This window comes from Neodiprion virginianus, chromosome 7 (assembly GCF_021901495.1).
Source record: "Neodiprion virginianus isolate iyNeoVirg1 chromosome 7, iyNeoVirg1.1, whole genome shotgun sequence".
Taxonomy (NCBI): Eukaryota; Metazoa; Arthropoda; class Insecta; order Hymenoptera; family Diprionidae; genus Neodiprion; species Neodiprion virginianus.
In genome coordinates, this window is record NC_060883.1 from 13213972 (window position 1) to 13231880 (window position 17909).

A 17909-nucleotide genomic window follows, 5' to 3' on the forward strand; every position below is an offset into this window, starting at 1 on the left:
ACCACAACACTAAGATGATTATGTCAATCAGTCATATAAACGTTTTGCCAATGATCCAAGATGTGTTTTCTGGGCATATTTTTCTTGATTTGATTGAATGTTTCGCTTATGTTCATTAGTTCTGGTCTCAAAATGTTTACTAGTTTGTTCTATGTAACATTTGTCGTAATCAATGCAACGAATTTCGTAGATCAATTCAGAACATTTCTCGATGGGTGTTTGGAGAATAGCAATAACCACTGAATCGTTGACGTGGAAACTGCGAATTAGTAATAGAGAACAAGAGTCAATAAAGCGATATGATCTGCACTGCAAGAGATCTGCACAACATCTAAAGGTTCACAGAATCAAAATAATACACATGGATAACACACAGACATCATTTTGCAATAGTACAGTTCATGAAGTATGCAGCTGATCGGTTTTAGAGCGCGACATGGGTAAGCGGCAGGATTTAAAATAGAGAGACGGACGCATGAACATTGCACGAGAGTATGAATACATATGTGTGGACAATTCTAAATAGCAAATAAAGTGAGGTAATGAGCGCGAGGTAATACTTTCATTTGAACTGTTACATTGCTACTTTGTCGAAAACACCGATTAAATCGTAATCATAGTTTTAATTTTTCTGGTATTGACATCCTCCATCGTGAAAAGGGTTGCAGAAAAACGCTTATTCTAGAGATGTGTAACCAGCGTTTGGCGTTATGTGAATTAATTACAATTCAATTGAAAATTACAAATGTAATATGTAGTTGGAAAAAATATACTAATCACAATTTCAACTTGTGATTAGAAGAATGAAAAATACTAATGTTACGGGGTAGATGATTGTGATCACGACGAGCGGCTATCGATGATGGCATCCACACCCAGCCGTGATGTTATTACGGTCTATTTCGGGTGCGTAAACGGTCGAATACGCGGACGTTAAAATCATTAGAGGAAATCAGAGGAACTCGTATTGAGAATGAAGATTTATTGTAAAAGATATAGAGAGTAATTTAAAAAAATGTGTACGACGAAAAGGGAAGAGAGTTAAATTTACATGTCAGCCGAATGGAAGATGACTTGAGAGTGAGAACATGTAAGGGGAAGTATGCAAGGGACCGGCTAGTTGCAGTTCAGGAGTAGAGGGAGCATTTTTCTAGAGCGGTATGAGAACCGAGGGAGTAAGATGATGATAAGAACGATAACTTTTATTCTACCAATATTTTCAAATATTAAATTTTATCAATGAATAATAGTCTCTTGACCACGATAATTTTGAGTCAATATTTTTCTTGGAAATAAAGGTCAGTAACGACAACCAAAAAATTGTTCAAGTTTCGGCCCGAGTTGGGGACATCCTCACAACGACTATATATTTACAAAACCATCTGGTAATAACGTGGGATATTTCAAATTTGATAAACAACACGAAGAAAACAATAATTAAAACCAATGGAAGCTAAAAAACCATTGTTAATTTTTAAAAAGGGCGATACGAAACTCCCACGCATTCATCTAATTTTATAAATTAATTTAAACGCACAACTGAAAGTTTCAACAGAGTTCGATTTTTGGATTTGTAGATCCTCCAGCGTGCAGCAAAAAAAAACGAGAAAAAAAATAGATTTTGTAGTTGAAGATTGATGAGGGGCCTAACGCAGTAGTAATATAAAATTAGTGATAATACCACGTTAGATTAATTAAGATATTCAATAATTTTCTCTCTCTGTTCTAACTCTAGAACTCATCTGAAAGCGAACAAAATTTTGATTTATTTATGAGATGCTAAGTTCACGTAGAATTATAACCCATACCGCAAGAGCCTGTGTTAACTAAAATATTTTTTCTCTGTTCACAGTGCTCTTACAAGACACATGACACCTTCCATTTCAAATGCATCATTGCCTGGTAAAGTGGAATCAAATACGGAAAGTATGCAAACATTGGTGAATGCTCAAAATAAACTTGTCAGCAAGATTCTGAACGTGGCCACAAATATTTCTTCTGAACTCTTAGGCTCTGGTGCTGTGAAGTTTGTTCAAGGTAGTTACAAGAATTGGTTTACAGCTATTATGCACACTAACAAGCAAAGGTCTCGCTCATTTTAGGATGTCTTATTCTTCATCGAAGTTTAAGCGATACGTCTTTTAATCGGCAGAGAAAGGATTGAAGAGGTGAAATAACCCCCCCAAGCTGGGCATTTTCAGGCTGGGATATTTTCTCAGTTCTGCATATTTGCGGTTCAAATATTTGAACGAAACCGATTGGAGCATAAAGGCCAACGCCCTCTCTGGTCGTACAGTACCGGATCGGCATGGGATCGGAACGGCTCCGCCTGGTTACGAAATCCTGTTGCATCCCGCGGCTGTCCGCTACTTCCCCTGACCTCGCACGGTACGACACTTTTGAAGTTTGAAGACTCTGTTTTTATTATAAAGATTTGAAAAAAATTCAGTTTTCAAAAATCAAAAGTTTTATATCGTGCGTCGCCGGGTGGAGCCATGGATAGCCATGGCATGTGATGGAATTCCGTAGTTGGGTGGAGCCGTACTAGTGCTGTACCGCAACAGTGGGCCTTAATTCTCATGGCGAATGATGTAAAATGCATTTTGTTCGATTATGACGGGGTTGAATAGTGAAAAATGATAAGGGTTAGAAGTTACAAATTATTTATAACTAAAAAACTATTGCTCATATTTGAATACAAGTTACTGCATTCAAAAGAGCGGAAAAAAGTAGGGGATGTGTGTTGTCGCGTTTTCAGAAATAATGTTATGTAGGGGGTGTGAACGGTAACACAAAGATTACATGAAATTGTGTTTCAATAATTGCTTTCCTGCAATCATTATTTTGTGCAGCTGGTCTCCATTTTGTAGGTTCGAGGCGGGGTGACACTTCATTAGTCGAAATCGGGTTTCGGTCAACTTGATTTTCTGTGTTGTACCTAACAATCGCCCCGAGCGTTGCTCTGTAATTGAGAGAGAATGATTTTAAGATAGGCTTGATTTTTTACGGAATTAGAATTAAATTATTTCTCATTAATTAACAAACTTTTCAAAGAGCTTACATTCGTTGTCATCCAGGCGGAGCAAGATGCGGGCACAGCTCCTTGGACCGTTTAGATCCCATTGCGCGGACCGTTGTTGAGCCGTGAATATGGAGCCCTGGTCACATATCTTCTTCAGGCTCTCAGTCGGTTACCGTTTTTCTTCAAACGGCGTAGGGTTGTTGGCTTGTTCTTTTACGGATCTTTCAAAACAGAATTGAATTATTTCTCATTAATTAACAAACTTTTCAAAGAGCTTACATTCGTTGTCATCAAGGCGGAGCCAGATGCGGGCGCAGCTCCTTGGACCGTTGAGATCCTGTTGTGCGGACCGATGTTGAGATCTTCTTGCTCATAAGTTGTTGATACACTTCTTTTTCGTCTGTCGTTTCATCTACTCGTTGTCTCTTGCTGTCCAGTTCAATTCCTTCTGTGCTTACTTTTCTTTTTTTCATCAATCTAAGCTTCTGTTCGTTGGTTGAAAATTGGTGTTCCTTCACCATTGATATCGATCTATCTCCTTGACTTGCTGAATTATTTTTGCTACCGCGCTGCCTGTTATTCTCCAAAATCACCTTCTTTATATAATTTTTTTCTCTATATTTGTGTTGCTGTTCACTCCGCAAAACACCTCTTTCTCTTGTGGTCAACATAGATCCTGGTCATCCTCTTGCCTGGTTATAGAAATATTTGTGTATTATTATTCCATGGCTTATTTGGTTATATGCACTTACAATTTTATTTTCCTTTTTCTTTTGTGATACCTCCGACCATCCACCGTCTCCATCGCCTTGTCTGCTGGTTGAAACTCCTCCCTTGTGTTCGTTGGTTGAAAAGCCAGTATGATATTTTTTGTTCGCTTCCTTATATTTTCGCTGCTGTTCTCGTCGTGTAATTTTTCGCTCTTCTCTGTCCATCACATTGGTCGGTCGTCCTCTTGATTTATTTTCCAAATCAATAATCACAATCGATTCTTCTAATTCTTCGACACCCTTCGTTGAATTATTTTTACTACCGCTCTGCCGGTTATTCTCCAAAATCACCTTCTTTATATTATGTTTTTCTCTATATTTGCGTTGCTGTTCACTCCGCAAAACACCTCTTTCTCTTGTGATTAACATCGATCCTGGTCGTCCTCTTGCCTGGTTATACGAATATTTGTTGGATATTATTCTATGGCTTATTTGGTTGTTCGCACTTACAATTTTATTTTCCTCTTTCTTTTGTGATACTTCCGACCATCCACCATCTTCAACGCCTTGTCTGCTGCTTGAAACTCCTCCTTTCTCTATTGTCATCGTAAATCCTGGCTGTCCTTTTGACTGTTTGGTGATATATTTAGATCCACTATCATTTGCTCGTTACTTTTGATACTTATTACTTACTATCTGAATTTTATTTTGGTTCTGCAAGACATTAAAGTGCCCACTGTCTCCGTTGCCGGTGAAGAGTAGCGAGAATTGTGTTTCATTTTGTGATCCGATCCGGTGTGGATGAATTTGTTCTTCGCGATACACGATTAAACATATCTTAACAATGTCCGCAGCTGTAGCTAATTCTGCTTTTCCCACGTAAATTCCATTGTTATTCATATGTGATTTGTAATCACCAGGTAACCTAATCACAGCACCGTTTGACTTATTACCTGTAATAAAACCCGCAAATGTAGACCAATTATCCACTATATTTGAAACGATACTCAGTCTCACCTCTGTGTGTCGATCTTGAGTGCCGTATACACAATACGCCAACGCGCGAAAAAGACAATTCCCGTCGGGAATCATCTTGATAATTTTCGTTTGCATGTTCATATTTTGCGCGTCAGAAACAGATACCTATGAAGATATTCGTCAAAGACTATCATAAACAGCCGATGACAGCTGTCCAAGGAAGTTTTGTTTGCTAGATGCTTTTTGTTTTGTTTTCGGCATCTCACCCCACCGCCAACTTCATGCGTATACTATTGTTATTATAATCTTTTTATACATGTTCATTTGTTCGAAACTTTTTTATTAGATAGAGTGACTTCAATAAAAGCTTATCACATAAAGTATGTTACAAAATAATAATAATAATAAGAATGATGATGATGATGATGATGGTGATGATGATGATGGTGGTGAAGGTGACGGTGACGGTGACGGCGACGGCGACGACGACGACGACGACGACGACGACGACGACGACGACAACGACGACGTCATCTCTTCCGCCATCTTGTAGGCTGTTCAGCAATCTTGCAGGTCTGTACAATGCAGCCAGATCGTGGGTAGAAGTTACCACCTCTCCGACTCTCTACCCACAGCGCACACAATCACAACTAGTGTTGTCCGTGAACAGGCGGTGCCGACGCTACTCGAAAATAGTCGACGGGAGAATATTAACGCGTGAGGAGAAGCGATCTTCGGCCGCTCTCGACTATTTTTGAGTAGCGTCGGCACCGCCTGTTCACGGACACACTAGTTGTGATTGTGTGCGCTGTGGGTAGAGAGTCGGAGAGGTGGTAACTTCTACCCACGATCTGGCTGCACTGGGTCTGTAAGCTATCTTGCGGGTCAGTCCGCCATCTTGTAGGTTAGTTGGCCATCTCGCAGGTTGGGTTAGGATGGGTTGGGTCAGGTTAGCGTAGGTTGGTAACACACCGACACTCGGTCGGTCACACATCGACTACAGGCGAGGCCCATCCTGCAGCTGCCGCTGAGGTTGGTAAAACAGATTGACACAGAACCCTCCTCATATACCACATATGAGCCGTAATGTACTACAGTAAGAATTACACTGATTACGAACAAAGCCCACATAAATCGTAAAACGCGACAACGTCGAGCACGTGGAGCCGTAAGCGTTGCATGTTCATTGCTTAGCGACGCTCGGTTGGTGTCGGATGCACCCGGAAATTTTCGGCGACGAATTTGTTATTCTCGCTGGCAATCCTTGTAGTACAAGTCGTCGACTTTCATTATGTTTTGATGCAGTCAGTCCAAGATGTATAACATCTACTCTATTTTTCTGTGCGGGATGGGAATTTTTCCAGTATTTTGAGGGGCAACGTTTTAATTCGCTAGTTCATTATTTCTATTTCTTTGGGATCATTTGATAATACAAATACCTCTTTATACTACACTTATTTGTACTATTTGCAGATTACAATCATTGACACCAGTTCGGTACTTATTGTTCTGGTCAACTAGTAAAATGTAGAATTGAAATATCAGCTTTTACTATCACTGTGAGAAATATTGCAAAAAATGTCGATATATCCTCAAAATGCCAGTAATTACAGGACTTTATGCAACAATTTGTCTCTCCGTATAGTTTACGCTGATTTTGAATGTATATTAAATCCGGTGCCAGTAGATGAATTCAAAATGCACACGTTGCGTCGCAAAACGCACGAATTTTGAAAGCACATCACGCACAGTATAGCATACTACGTACGTTGCTTGTACGATGAGACTTTATCTGAGCTTCACGATGAACGCAGCGCTAATTGTATAGATTGGTTCATGTGGCAGCCTTAAGATTTACCAGTTCAAGTGAGTCGCGCATTAAAAATATAATTCCACTGGAGTTTCTTACCCAAGTGCAACGCAATCGCCACATGCGTACGAAAAATTACTATATTTACGTAAAGCCATTTACCCCTCAGGAGGAAAAGTGCCACAATCACTGTCATTTCACAGGTAAATATCGCAGCCGTGCTTATAATCGGTGTAATTTAAATTTAAGAGAGACGCATAAAATGCAATAGTTTTTCACAATTTTTCTGCTCACGTTTCGCACTTTTTAATAAAATTGCTCCCGATGAAATTACATTGCTGCCCATAAATAAAAAAAAAAAAAATATATGTACTTCAGGAAGCAAGTCAATGGAACGATGATGTGCTTGAGATTTATCATTTTCTTTTTTATTCACTTCGATTTATAGCCAGCAGTATCAATAAATTTTCTTCATATTTAAACGATGCAAATAAGCACGTAATGCTGGAATTTCATACTAATCCTTCACAGTTTAGGTTGATGAGCCGCAAAGGCGCTTCTCATCATGAATATGTTGACTGTTGCAGTAAAATCAATATCACACGATTACGGGCGAAAATGCATTTCTACTCGCACCTCTGTGATTCAAATATTACAGACACCGATTAAGAGCATGCTAGAAGTGTTTGGGGGGAATTTCATTAAGAATCATCAGGGGAGTGTTCTGATTTACATTTAAACACGGATGTTCTTTTGCTTTCCGATATTTACAAAATTGCAGGGCTAGCTACTTTAAAACGTATGATTTAGATCGGTTGCACTACTACATAGCGCCGGGGCTCGCTTTTGACACGATACTTGAACACACGAAAGTAAATTTAGAAGTTTTAGATGACCATAAAAATTATTTCATTGAAAGAATTGTTCGTGGCGGCGAAGCACAATGCTTTGATCAACGCGCTTTAGCCAATAAAAGATTTGTGGGGGAAGATTTTTATCCAAGTAAAGTGGAATCATATCTCACGTATTCCGACGTGAACAATATACATGGTGCGGACTATGAGTGCACATTCACGGATAAGTTCATTCGAGTAGAAGCATAATTCCATCGACATAACTCACTGGGATGCGTCACCGATCGGTTACATGCTGGAGGCTGATTTGGGCTATTCTGTAGAGCTCTATGAGGATCATGAAAATTTGCCCTTTTGTCCGGAATATTTCACACATCCAGGTGATAAAAGCAAGAAACTCACCACCACCCTTTATTCGAAACAAAATATATATTACACTATAGAAATTTGTAGCAATGTTAAAGCTTAGAATTAAATTTAACGAAAGTCCATCGAGTTTTAAAGTTCATGTAATCTCCAGGATACAGCCTTACATCACTCTCAACACTGGCATGCGCAAACAGTCCAAAATTGAGTTCAAGAAATACTTCTATAAACTCATGAATAACGCTGTGTTTGGTAAGAGTATGGAGAATGTGCGAAATTACAAAGATGTCAACTCGATCTCAAAATGGGAGGGTAGAGGTGGTGCGAGAACGCTTATTCCTCAGGCAAAGTTTCACAGCCGTGCCATATTTGACACAGATATGGTTATTATAGAAATAAATAGTATCGAACTTTACTCCAGTATTACAAAATTATTCTGCACGATTTTCATTATAATTCTGTTAAATTTAACTTGATGAACAGACAGGCCAAATTGATGTTCACCGATACCGACAGCCTTATTCATCAATTTGATGTACCTAATATCTATGATGTCGTAAAACGTGATTTTGACACAATGTTTGACACTTATGACTACTCTCCCAACAATGTGTACGGTGTTTCACTCAAACACAAGAAACGTCTGGGCCTAATAAAGGATGAAAACAACCGAAAAATGATGACGAAGTTCATCGGGTTACGAGCGAAACTGTACACATTCACCACCATTAGTGGTGATGGAAAAATACACGTCAATCGCATCAGAGTGAGCAAACAAACCAAGGGTGTAAAAAGTGCAACGTTGAACACCATCACGTTTAAGAATCATAAACGCTATCTGTTTGCTTACAAAGAGTTTACCCGAACACAATATTTAATACGTTCCAAAAAACACGAAGTTAGCACTAACGTACAGAATAAATTGGCTCTGAGTTGGCAAGATGACAAGCGGCAATTGGTACCTGGGCAAACCGACACAGTGCCTTGAGATTTTGTCGCTGCCCACATAAACTTACTAGTCATAGGATGAACTGTATATATCATGTCCCACACTTTATAGCCATCTTGGTTTATTATTATACCGGGACAATCTCTTCAAACTATACATACAATGCGCATGCGCGAGTTTTATCGGCTGCTCGGGCAGGCTGGCCACTCCGAGTTTCAGCTGTCAACCTCTGTTTCTGGCGGCGATGTAGTTCATACGAATTTTTGAAATTAGAATCTCAAACAGTCGAGGTAGTGACTCGAAAAGTTGATGGCAATGCTCTTTGAAAATTGGCTTTATTCGACTGAAATGAGAAATCTGTTTAAATGTTGAGTGCTTGAAAGAAATGCAGCAGGTAGGTGGGAACATTTTATTTGATCACTTTTATGATTTCGTACATTGGAAATAACAATGAAATTTTTTTCTGTCAACAGGTGATACGGTCAAAAAATTACATCTCTAATATTTACTGTTATCTGCCTATTCAATTTATCACACGTACCAAGATCATCGCCACTTTCAAGCAACTAAGCAACTTTCTCACTCTCTTGTGATTTCAGGCGGTAATATTGAATTTTATCACTTTTGAAAATAGGACATTTACGGAGTGTTCAAGAAATTTAAATATCACACTATTTGTAACAGAACTGTGAATCTTTTTTTCTTCGAAAATAGATCAACAAAATTTACAAATAGTCGGTAGTCAATGTTTTTTTTCCGAGCAATAAATTATTGCTACTACTATTAAAAATTTTCCAATGATTATCAAAGTTCATTTCGCAAATTTTCAATGATGTTCGAATAAATGAATGAAGGGAACCTAATACTCAAATTGAAAATTCAAGTAATATTAGATTTATTAAAATGATTTCTGTATTTCGTGTTAGTGCGGTTCGAAACAAAGAAAATCTAATCGGAAGCGTAGAACTCAAGATCGTAGATCACATCCTGTGACACGAGTTGAAAATCAACTTTCTCAAAATGCGCTCTAACGTCACAATTAGCTTCAAGGACAATCATGTTTTAGACTAATGTCAGAACATTATGACGAGGACATTTACTTATCGGATTCAAGATTGTGTCCCTTGTTCCATCAAAATAAATGAATATCTAATTTTTCACGAAGTTCATGAAGATTTTTTTCCAAATAATGTAATCCGATACAATATCTTGTTCATAGTCCTCCGAACATCACCTTGTGACAAGCATATTTGGAAAGAGTCCCTTTGGTGCAGGAACCATTACAAAATTCTTGGTTTTCAATTCGTGCTACTGAATAACTTCTGCGTTTCAGGTTCCATTTCCAATCTCAAAATGAGATTTTTTTTGCTCCAGACAATGCTAACGTGAAATGCAGAAATAATTGCGGTAAATGGGGATTCACAAGCTTTCAGTCTTAGCGTAGGACCCTATAAAAAGTGTAAAATTGAATTTGGTTTTAAGTTATCGTGCAACTAGCTAGCCAGATGACACCGTCAACTGAGATTGAATTTAAAGACATTTTTAACTGAAATTATTTAACAATTCTAGATTTAGATTGATTCAGTTTGCCTGGCAAAATTTAACCCTACAATCTAATTGAGGACATGAAAAACTATCTATCTGAATTCAATGCCAAAGAGAGTAAAGGTGAGCTTCAAAATAAGACACCAAATCAAATGGTATAAAGTTTGAAAAACAGTGCTGGTCAATAATAATGCTTGAATTACAATGGTGGACAGAATGATTCCTCGGTAGAATGAATTGACGGCAACGGTTGAGTAACAAATTTATCCCTGTTGGCTCGATCAACGTAAAATGATGGGATATTCAGCCATTACGATCTATAGTATATCCCGCTCTTCAATTTTGCCTCAACTGATGTTCAGAAGGTGGCGATGGCCTGATGAAATTCATTCTGGCACCTGATGTCTGATGGAACAACCAGGTTCGATGGTTATAATGATTGCACCGCTCGAGAAACCAGCATCCTTGCCACCTAAACGTTTTGACCATCAGGTAAGGCATAATTGTCCTCGTGTTAATCAAAGTTTAAGCTTCGAGCCTGATGAAAAAAAAAATGAATTTTATCATTGAATCCATGTTAAAATATTGTAATTGTCAAAGATCACGTAATTATAAATTTACCTACATGCTTCCATGCCTGACAAATTTAGTCCCGCTTTGACAATGAATTATTTCGTACCTGAAAATATTAGAAGCTATTACTATCAGACAGGATCTTTTGGTATTTTTAGATACAACTAATTTCCAATAAAATGCACAAAACATAAATCATTAATGAGACGCATTTTTAATTTTATGTAAATAACGAATCTGTTCACAATAAACGTTGCTTTTACTTACCTACCTCTGTTTGTCCAGACTCCCACTTGTTAATGACATTTCACATTGAATTTCAGATTTTTTTCTTTCAATAAATAACATCTAATTTCTGTATCATTTGACATTTGCGTCGGTTGAATATCTTCCGATATTGACCACGGTATTGCTGAACGATACTATTCTTCTGTGACAATTCACGCTACGCAAAAATAAACAGCAACATAACCTCAATCCGCGGTTTTATGCACGAGAGATCCACAGCTCTTGAGTCTTGTCTCATTTTGTGTACGTTGGCCCCCTGCTCAACAGACGAAAACATTGCCGCGGGGCGATTTCGCCGACCAATGAGATTGAATTATTTGGCGCATGGGCATTGTATGTATAGTTTCAAGAGATTGTCCCGGTATGGAAAAATATCTGCCCAGCGGTTCATAATCAATTACCCCCTTCACCTTCTCTCGGTGGGGGGGGGGGGGGGGGGTTAAAATGACATTCAAATAATTAGATTTTTCATCTCAAAACTCGATTCACCGACCCTTGTGAAAAAAATTATGGTAATTAATTACCAAAAGAGCTTCCATGTCAATTAATTAAGGCGCATGGACGAACTCCGAAGGTTCCGAACAAGATTCATACAAGTGAAGAATCGTTATATTTTCAAAGCTAATCGACGTTACACAACCTTTACATCATTTCGTTAATTTAGATGTAAATCACCTTCACGAATTATGTCGTATTTGTGTGAATGGTGCACCACGTCGAAAATGACGATTTTTGCACTTTTGGCCATTCTTATACTATTTTTGACCATGGCTTGAGAGAAAGTTGTTTCAATAGCTACAAAATGTCGAGACCTGCCTGATAAATATTTTTCCGACCTAAGATCATTTCTGAATGGATACAGAGGCATTTTGCCCCGATTAAACCAGGGATACCCTTTTGGAAAGTAGTTTTTCTCAGTGACGCATCCGAATGTTATCTAAATAAATAAACTCCCCAAATTTGCTTAGAAAGAGCTTTGCAAAATTAAATAAATCGAACCAAAGTAAAATAGCATCAATATAATCGGAACTTGGTTGCACGTATACAGGGGTAGGTCACCCCGTATATAACGTTAAATCGAAAAACGCAAGAACACTCATCCCCCCACATTTTTCTGCTCTTTGAGATGCAATGAATTGCGTTGAAATATGAGCAATAGTTTTCTAGTTATAAATAATTTGTAATTTGTGATTCCTATAATTTTTTATCATTTAACCCCGTCATAATCGGATAAGATAAATTTTTTATTATTTACGATCAAAATTGTCCTCCAGTTAGTTTCATTAAAATACGTCGACTAAAAATATGAGAAACTGCGAAACTACTGCTGTGATGTCCAACTTTGGGGGTCGATTGCACCCCCTTAAACCGTTTCTACGTCGATAAAAGATAAGTACCAGTCGCTCAGATTTCGATGACAAATAGCATATTCCGAAATGAGCAAAATCGGGTGGTTGGCGGGGGCACCTTGGGACTTTTCCTTGCAAGCATCAAATCAATATTGTATTTCAATTGTGCGACAGCTAACACAATACGAATGAATTGGGGTGGATAATTTACTTGCCTTATAGGTGAATGCAAATTGAAAAATGGCGTTCTGGAAAAGGTTGCAGCTCATTATCAGGTAGTTGCTTGGGGTGCAGTGTCAAGTATTTTGGATCATGTCGTTCTCTGGTGGTCTCCAGGGGCACTCGCAACGCGTCACAGTCAAGGTGCTCTGCATCTTAAAGATTGGCTTCATCAGTTCATCCAAGCCAGCAATGGTGAGATCCCAATATGTATCAATGATAGGAGTAATAATACCAATAATGTTGATAACAAAAATGAAAATTAAAATCGTAATAGTATGAGATCGATTGCACTGAGAAAAAGGTCTTATTACGGCGGAAGAATTAATTTGTTTGGAAATTATTTTTTTTTCTTCCAGCTAGGGTGAGTGTGGGTATTACTTCGGTTTGAAATGCGGGGCCAGCTTGATGAGCATATTTTGAAAAATCATCTAAAGTTACCGATTTTTTTTTTGTTTCCAAATCAATATTTAGCTTATATTGAACCTAAAAAAAAATAAGAATGTGATAAAATGATTTTTTCATTAAATAAAAAGCATTTGAAAAAGATTGCAGATGCTGGTATTACTGCGGGGTCTAGAACAACGAGAGGGTATTACTGCGCACCAAATACTGCGGGTTGTTCAATTACTGCGCGCCTAATACTGCGAGTCTTGTGTCGAATGTATAATTGTGTTTTGATAACAACATTTAAATCTCCGATAATATCTGATCTTTATTAATTACGTAACAATTAATTCCATATCCAAAATATTTATTTAATCATTATTATCACATTTTCGATATTTAATGATAATTATTACAATTCAGTATCTTTTTGGCGGTGTTCAGCATTTTCTTTTTCAGCTGCCTCTTCTTTTTCAATAACGATTCCTCTTTTGCTTTTTGTTTAGCCTCAATTGCTTTAATTTTTTTTTTTTTTTTATTGTTTCATCAATTCTTCCCTCTCCTTTTCAAATTTTAAGTGCTCTTTTTTAGTTTTTTTGCTTCTTTTCGGCTCGCTCCGAATTAAATCGGTCTTCGTTTTCTTTTGCGTCCTTCATTGATAGGAAGCTCCGATTTATATTAATGTAGTATACTTATCCCTGAGATGTGGATGGGATACAGGTTCTTAGCTCTAGATGTGAATAAGTTCAGGCTTTAATTCAAATGTTCATTACAGTGTAGTACATAAGCGTGACACGTCTTCGTCTGCAACGCAGTCAGAACTGAACTCTGAACTCAGGTCAATTGACCCTCCGTCCCCGTTCACCTCCCACTCCACTCTTCCATCCCTCAACGCCATACTTTCTCCTACACTCCGTACAAAAGACCTTATTGCTATACCTAAAACTATCTAATGGCCTGTGCATACTCGCACGCTTCTATTTTTCGATATTACACTCGGCCATTCTGCAAGGACATCTGCCCTCAGATGTTTCATTCTGCTTCGCTGCTACCTGAATCGTCGTCCTCGTCGTTGGCACCCCACAGCTTCATGGAGTCAGCCGTTGTTGATGTTTGGTTAGGCCCTTCGTGCTCCCCAACCTTTCGAACTGTGTAGCGGTCATTTCGCAATGCCCGTATTACTCTATACGGACCCAAAAACTTGCCTTTCAGCTTTAAACCAGCTCCGAACTGCGTCCTTCTTATTGCTACTAAGTCGCCGCTCTCGTACTGCCGGGCATCCCTCCTCCCTTTATTGTAGTTTCTTTTGTTCTTCTCTTGTGCTTCAGTGATCGCTTTTGCTGCCTCCTCGCGCAACACACACCTGTTTTCATCAAATTGTGCTGTCCACTCTGCTTCAATCAATTCTCTGACCTGCCTGTCCTCCTTGATCCGCATATCCACCCCAACGAGCAACTGAAATGGCGTCTTCCCGGTGCTCCTGTTGACTGTGGAGTTCAAAAACCTCTGCACCTTCTCGACATGCTTGTACCAATCGTCTGGATTAGGCGCCGTCAGTTTTGTTAACAACGGTATGAGAGTACGGTTTACTCTCTCTACCTGTCCGTTCCCCCTGGGCACTCCGGTCGTAATTAAGGAATGCTCTACACCTTCTTCGATACAGTAGTCCTTGAATGCATTGGACGTAAATGCTGTCCCTCGATCGGAGATGATCCGTCTCGGATTTCCAAAAACGGCAGCTTGCTTTTTCAATCTGTCTAATACCTCCGCTGTATCGGTAGATTTAGTGGGATAAAGCCACGTGAACTTTGTAAACGCATCCACCACTACAAAAATATGCGCATATCTTTTCTTCGTAACAGTCATGGGGCCCACATGGTCAATATGGTAAGTATCCAACGGCGAGTCTCCTTTGTCCAAAGGTTTCAAGTACCCCTCTTGTCTACCCATTTTCCGCTCGGCTAAAATACAGTCTAAACAGTTGGCTATCACGTGCTCAACCTTTTCTCGCAGCCCCTTAAACCAGAAGTCTTGCTTCACAAACGCTTCGGTCTTTGTGACCCCAAAGTGGCCACGTTCGTGTGCCTGCTTGACTACCTGGGTCTGCATCGCCTTAGGTACTACAATTAGCAAATCGTCTTTACAATTTTTGTACAAAATATTATTTCTAATTACATACCCCTCGGTCCGGCTGCACGTTACGGCATCTATAAGCTTCCGGACTTCACTGTCCTTGTTTTGTGCGCTTCTTAAACGTGCAATCAGCCCATCTTCACTCTCGCTTACACACATGACACTCGGCAATGGATTTCGGCTTAATGCATCAACATGCTGCATACTTTTACCTGGCCGATGACATACTTCATACTTAAAATCACCCAACAATAAAGCCCATCTGGCCACACGCAAACATAAATCTTTCTTCTTCATGGTCATTGCAAACGCTTGACAATCAGTTACAATGATAAAGGGTATAGGCAGCAAATACACTCTGAACTTAACCAGTGCCTTAACAATAGCTAGCACTTCTAATTCATAACTCGTGTACTTAGACTCTGCAGGAGTTGTTTTCCCACTGGCAAAATAAACCGGATGGAACCTCCCGTCGTCCGGGTCTAATTGCATCAATATTGCCCCGTACCCTTCTATAGACGCATCCGTATGCAATTCAGTCTTAGCCCCTATTCTGTATAATTTTAACACAGGATTATTGGTCAGTACTGCCTTCAAGGCCTCGTATGCTTCTGCTTCATGATCCCCAAACCGAAACTTTACGTCCTTTCTCAGCAAATCTGTTAACGGCTTAGCAATCTTCGCGTACCCTCTTATAAATTTTCTAAAATAACCCGTAAGTCCCAAGAAACTTTGGACTTTTTTGACAGATGTTGGCTTGGGAAAGTTTGCCACGGCCTGGGTTTTATGAGTAGATGGTTTTATGGTGTCTTTCGAAATGACATACCCCAAGTACTCGATTTCTTTTAACATAAAGCGACATTTTTCCCAGTTTATAACTAGCCCGTACTCTTCGGCTACTTTTATAACCATTACCAAACGTTACCATGCCTCCTGGAGATTCTTCGCCAGGATAACAATATCGTCCATGTATACTATGACAATACCCTTATCTATAAGCTCCTTAAATATCATCGTAATATATTTCTGAAATACAATCGGGGAAATCTTTAAACCAAACGGCAATTTTAAAAACTGGTACTGTCCCGTCGGTGTGACGAAACCTGTATATTTACGACTTTCTTCGTCTAGCCATACATGAAAAACCCCATTCTTTAAATCTAGCGTCGTAAAACATTCCGAACCCTGTAACGCGTCTAAAATATCATCTATTAACGGCAACGGGAAATGTGGACATTCAATAAGCTCATTTAACTCGCGAAAATCTATACAGACTCTAATTGAACCATCTTTTTTCCTTACTACTACTATAGGACTCGCGTATTCAGAATTTGACGGTCTTATCACTCCGTCCTCTACCCACATCTTCATTAAATCATCGACTTCTTTTTTTTCGCAAGGGGCCAGTCTTCGCGGCCGTCTAACAATCGGCTTCTCGCTCTTTAAAACAATTTTAGCAGTTAATCCAACATCCCGCGTCTTTTCCGGCTTATACCCGTTAATAATGTCTCTCAAAGCGTCTCGATAAGGTATATCCTCAACATGAGATAAGTCTACCTCCTTGGTCTTCTCTATAACATTTATACTAAATATCTCCGGCGCATTTACGTTAGTCTTGGCTTTATCTAATTTGAAAAACGTCACTTCACCTCGTTTGACCCTAACTTCTACTTGGTCCAAGAAGTCAGTACCCAACAATAAACCGTGATTTGTCAAAACCTTATTAGATACTACATGCAATGTTACTGGCAAATTGTGCCCATCAGTATTAATTACCTTAGAAAAATCACCCCAAGTTTCATTACCAGTGGATCCAACACCGGCAAACTCAATTCTGCGGTTACCTGAAGGTGGTGACCCCAATCTTACATACTCATCTGATCTTATAAACGTTAAATCACTCCCCGTATCCACTAATGCTACAAACTTGGAGTCATCTATTGACACTTCCTTGGTGTACTTCTTCATATCTAGTCTTGAGATCACACATGATTCTTTCCTCTTGTCCGGGCACCACGCCGCGATGTGCCCAAACTTGTTGCAATTGAAACACTTCGCTCCTTTTTCTTTATCCGGACACTCCGCACTAACGTGATCTTCACCACCACAATTAAAACACCTCATTTTGTCACTTTTCTCACCAACTGCCCGCCTCCTCGGATGACCTTTTGCTTCCGGCTTCTTCGTCTTGTCGTCTTTCTTCTCGAACGGCTTTGGCTTCGTCTTCATGTCCCTTTTCATCGCTTCGTACTGTTTGAACCGCTCTTTCAATTCTTGCATCGTCTTGGCACCATACAGTGCACTTTTGTTTGTTACTTCGTCAGGAATGCCCTGAATAATGTATTCAACTAATGATCGTGTATCCACTGTTCCTTGCCCTGCAATCTCACGCATAGCGTACATGTACTGTTGCAGCGTCTCCTCCGTTTTCTTCTTCCTTTGCCCCAGCTCTCGGTGAATCTGCTGGTCTGTCACTTTTTCTTGGAATTCGTCCTCCAGGGCTTTCTTGAGCTTAGCCCACGTCTTCGTACATCTTTCCTGCCGCACAAAAGCCAACGCTGAACCCGCCAACATCTTCTTTCCGAACGCGACTTTGTGTACGTCAGTCCACCCACAAACTTCCGCCATCTCTTCAAAATCTTCAAGCCAACGGGAGACGTTTATCAAATCGTCCCCGCTGAACTTCTCCAATGAGTTCTCCACGTCTTTTAAGAGCAATAACGTCT

The 17909-nt window shown here is 39.4% G+C and overlaps 1 protein-coding gene across 1 annotated transcript in view; it reads left to right on the forward strand.

Annotated features, from left to right (window-relative positions):
• Window positions 1–408: 408 nt before the first annotated feature.
• LOC124309432 (uncharacterized) overlaps window positions 409–17909 on the forward strand; it is a 162839-nt gene continuing 145338 nt past the window's right edge. Inside the window, exons 1-3 of the mRNA XM_046773093.1 lie at window positions 409–440; window positions 1853–2037; window positions 12667–12858. Coding sequence (XP_046629049.1) covers window positions 409–440; window positions 1853–2037; window positions 12667–12858 — 409 coding nt within the window. The remainder of the gene's footprint in view (window positions 441–1852; window positions 2038–12666; window positions 12859–17909) is intronic.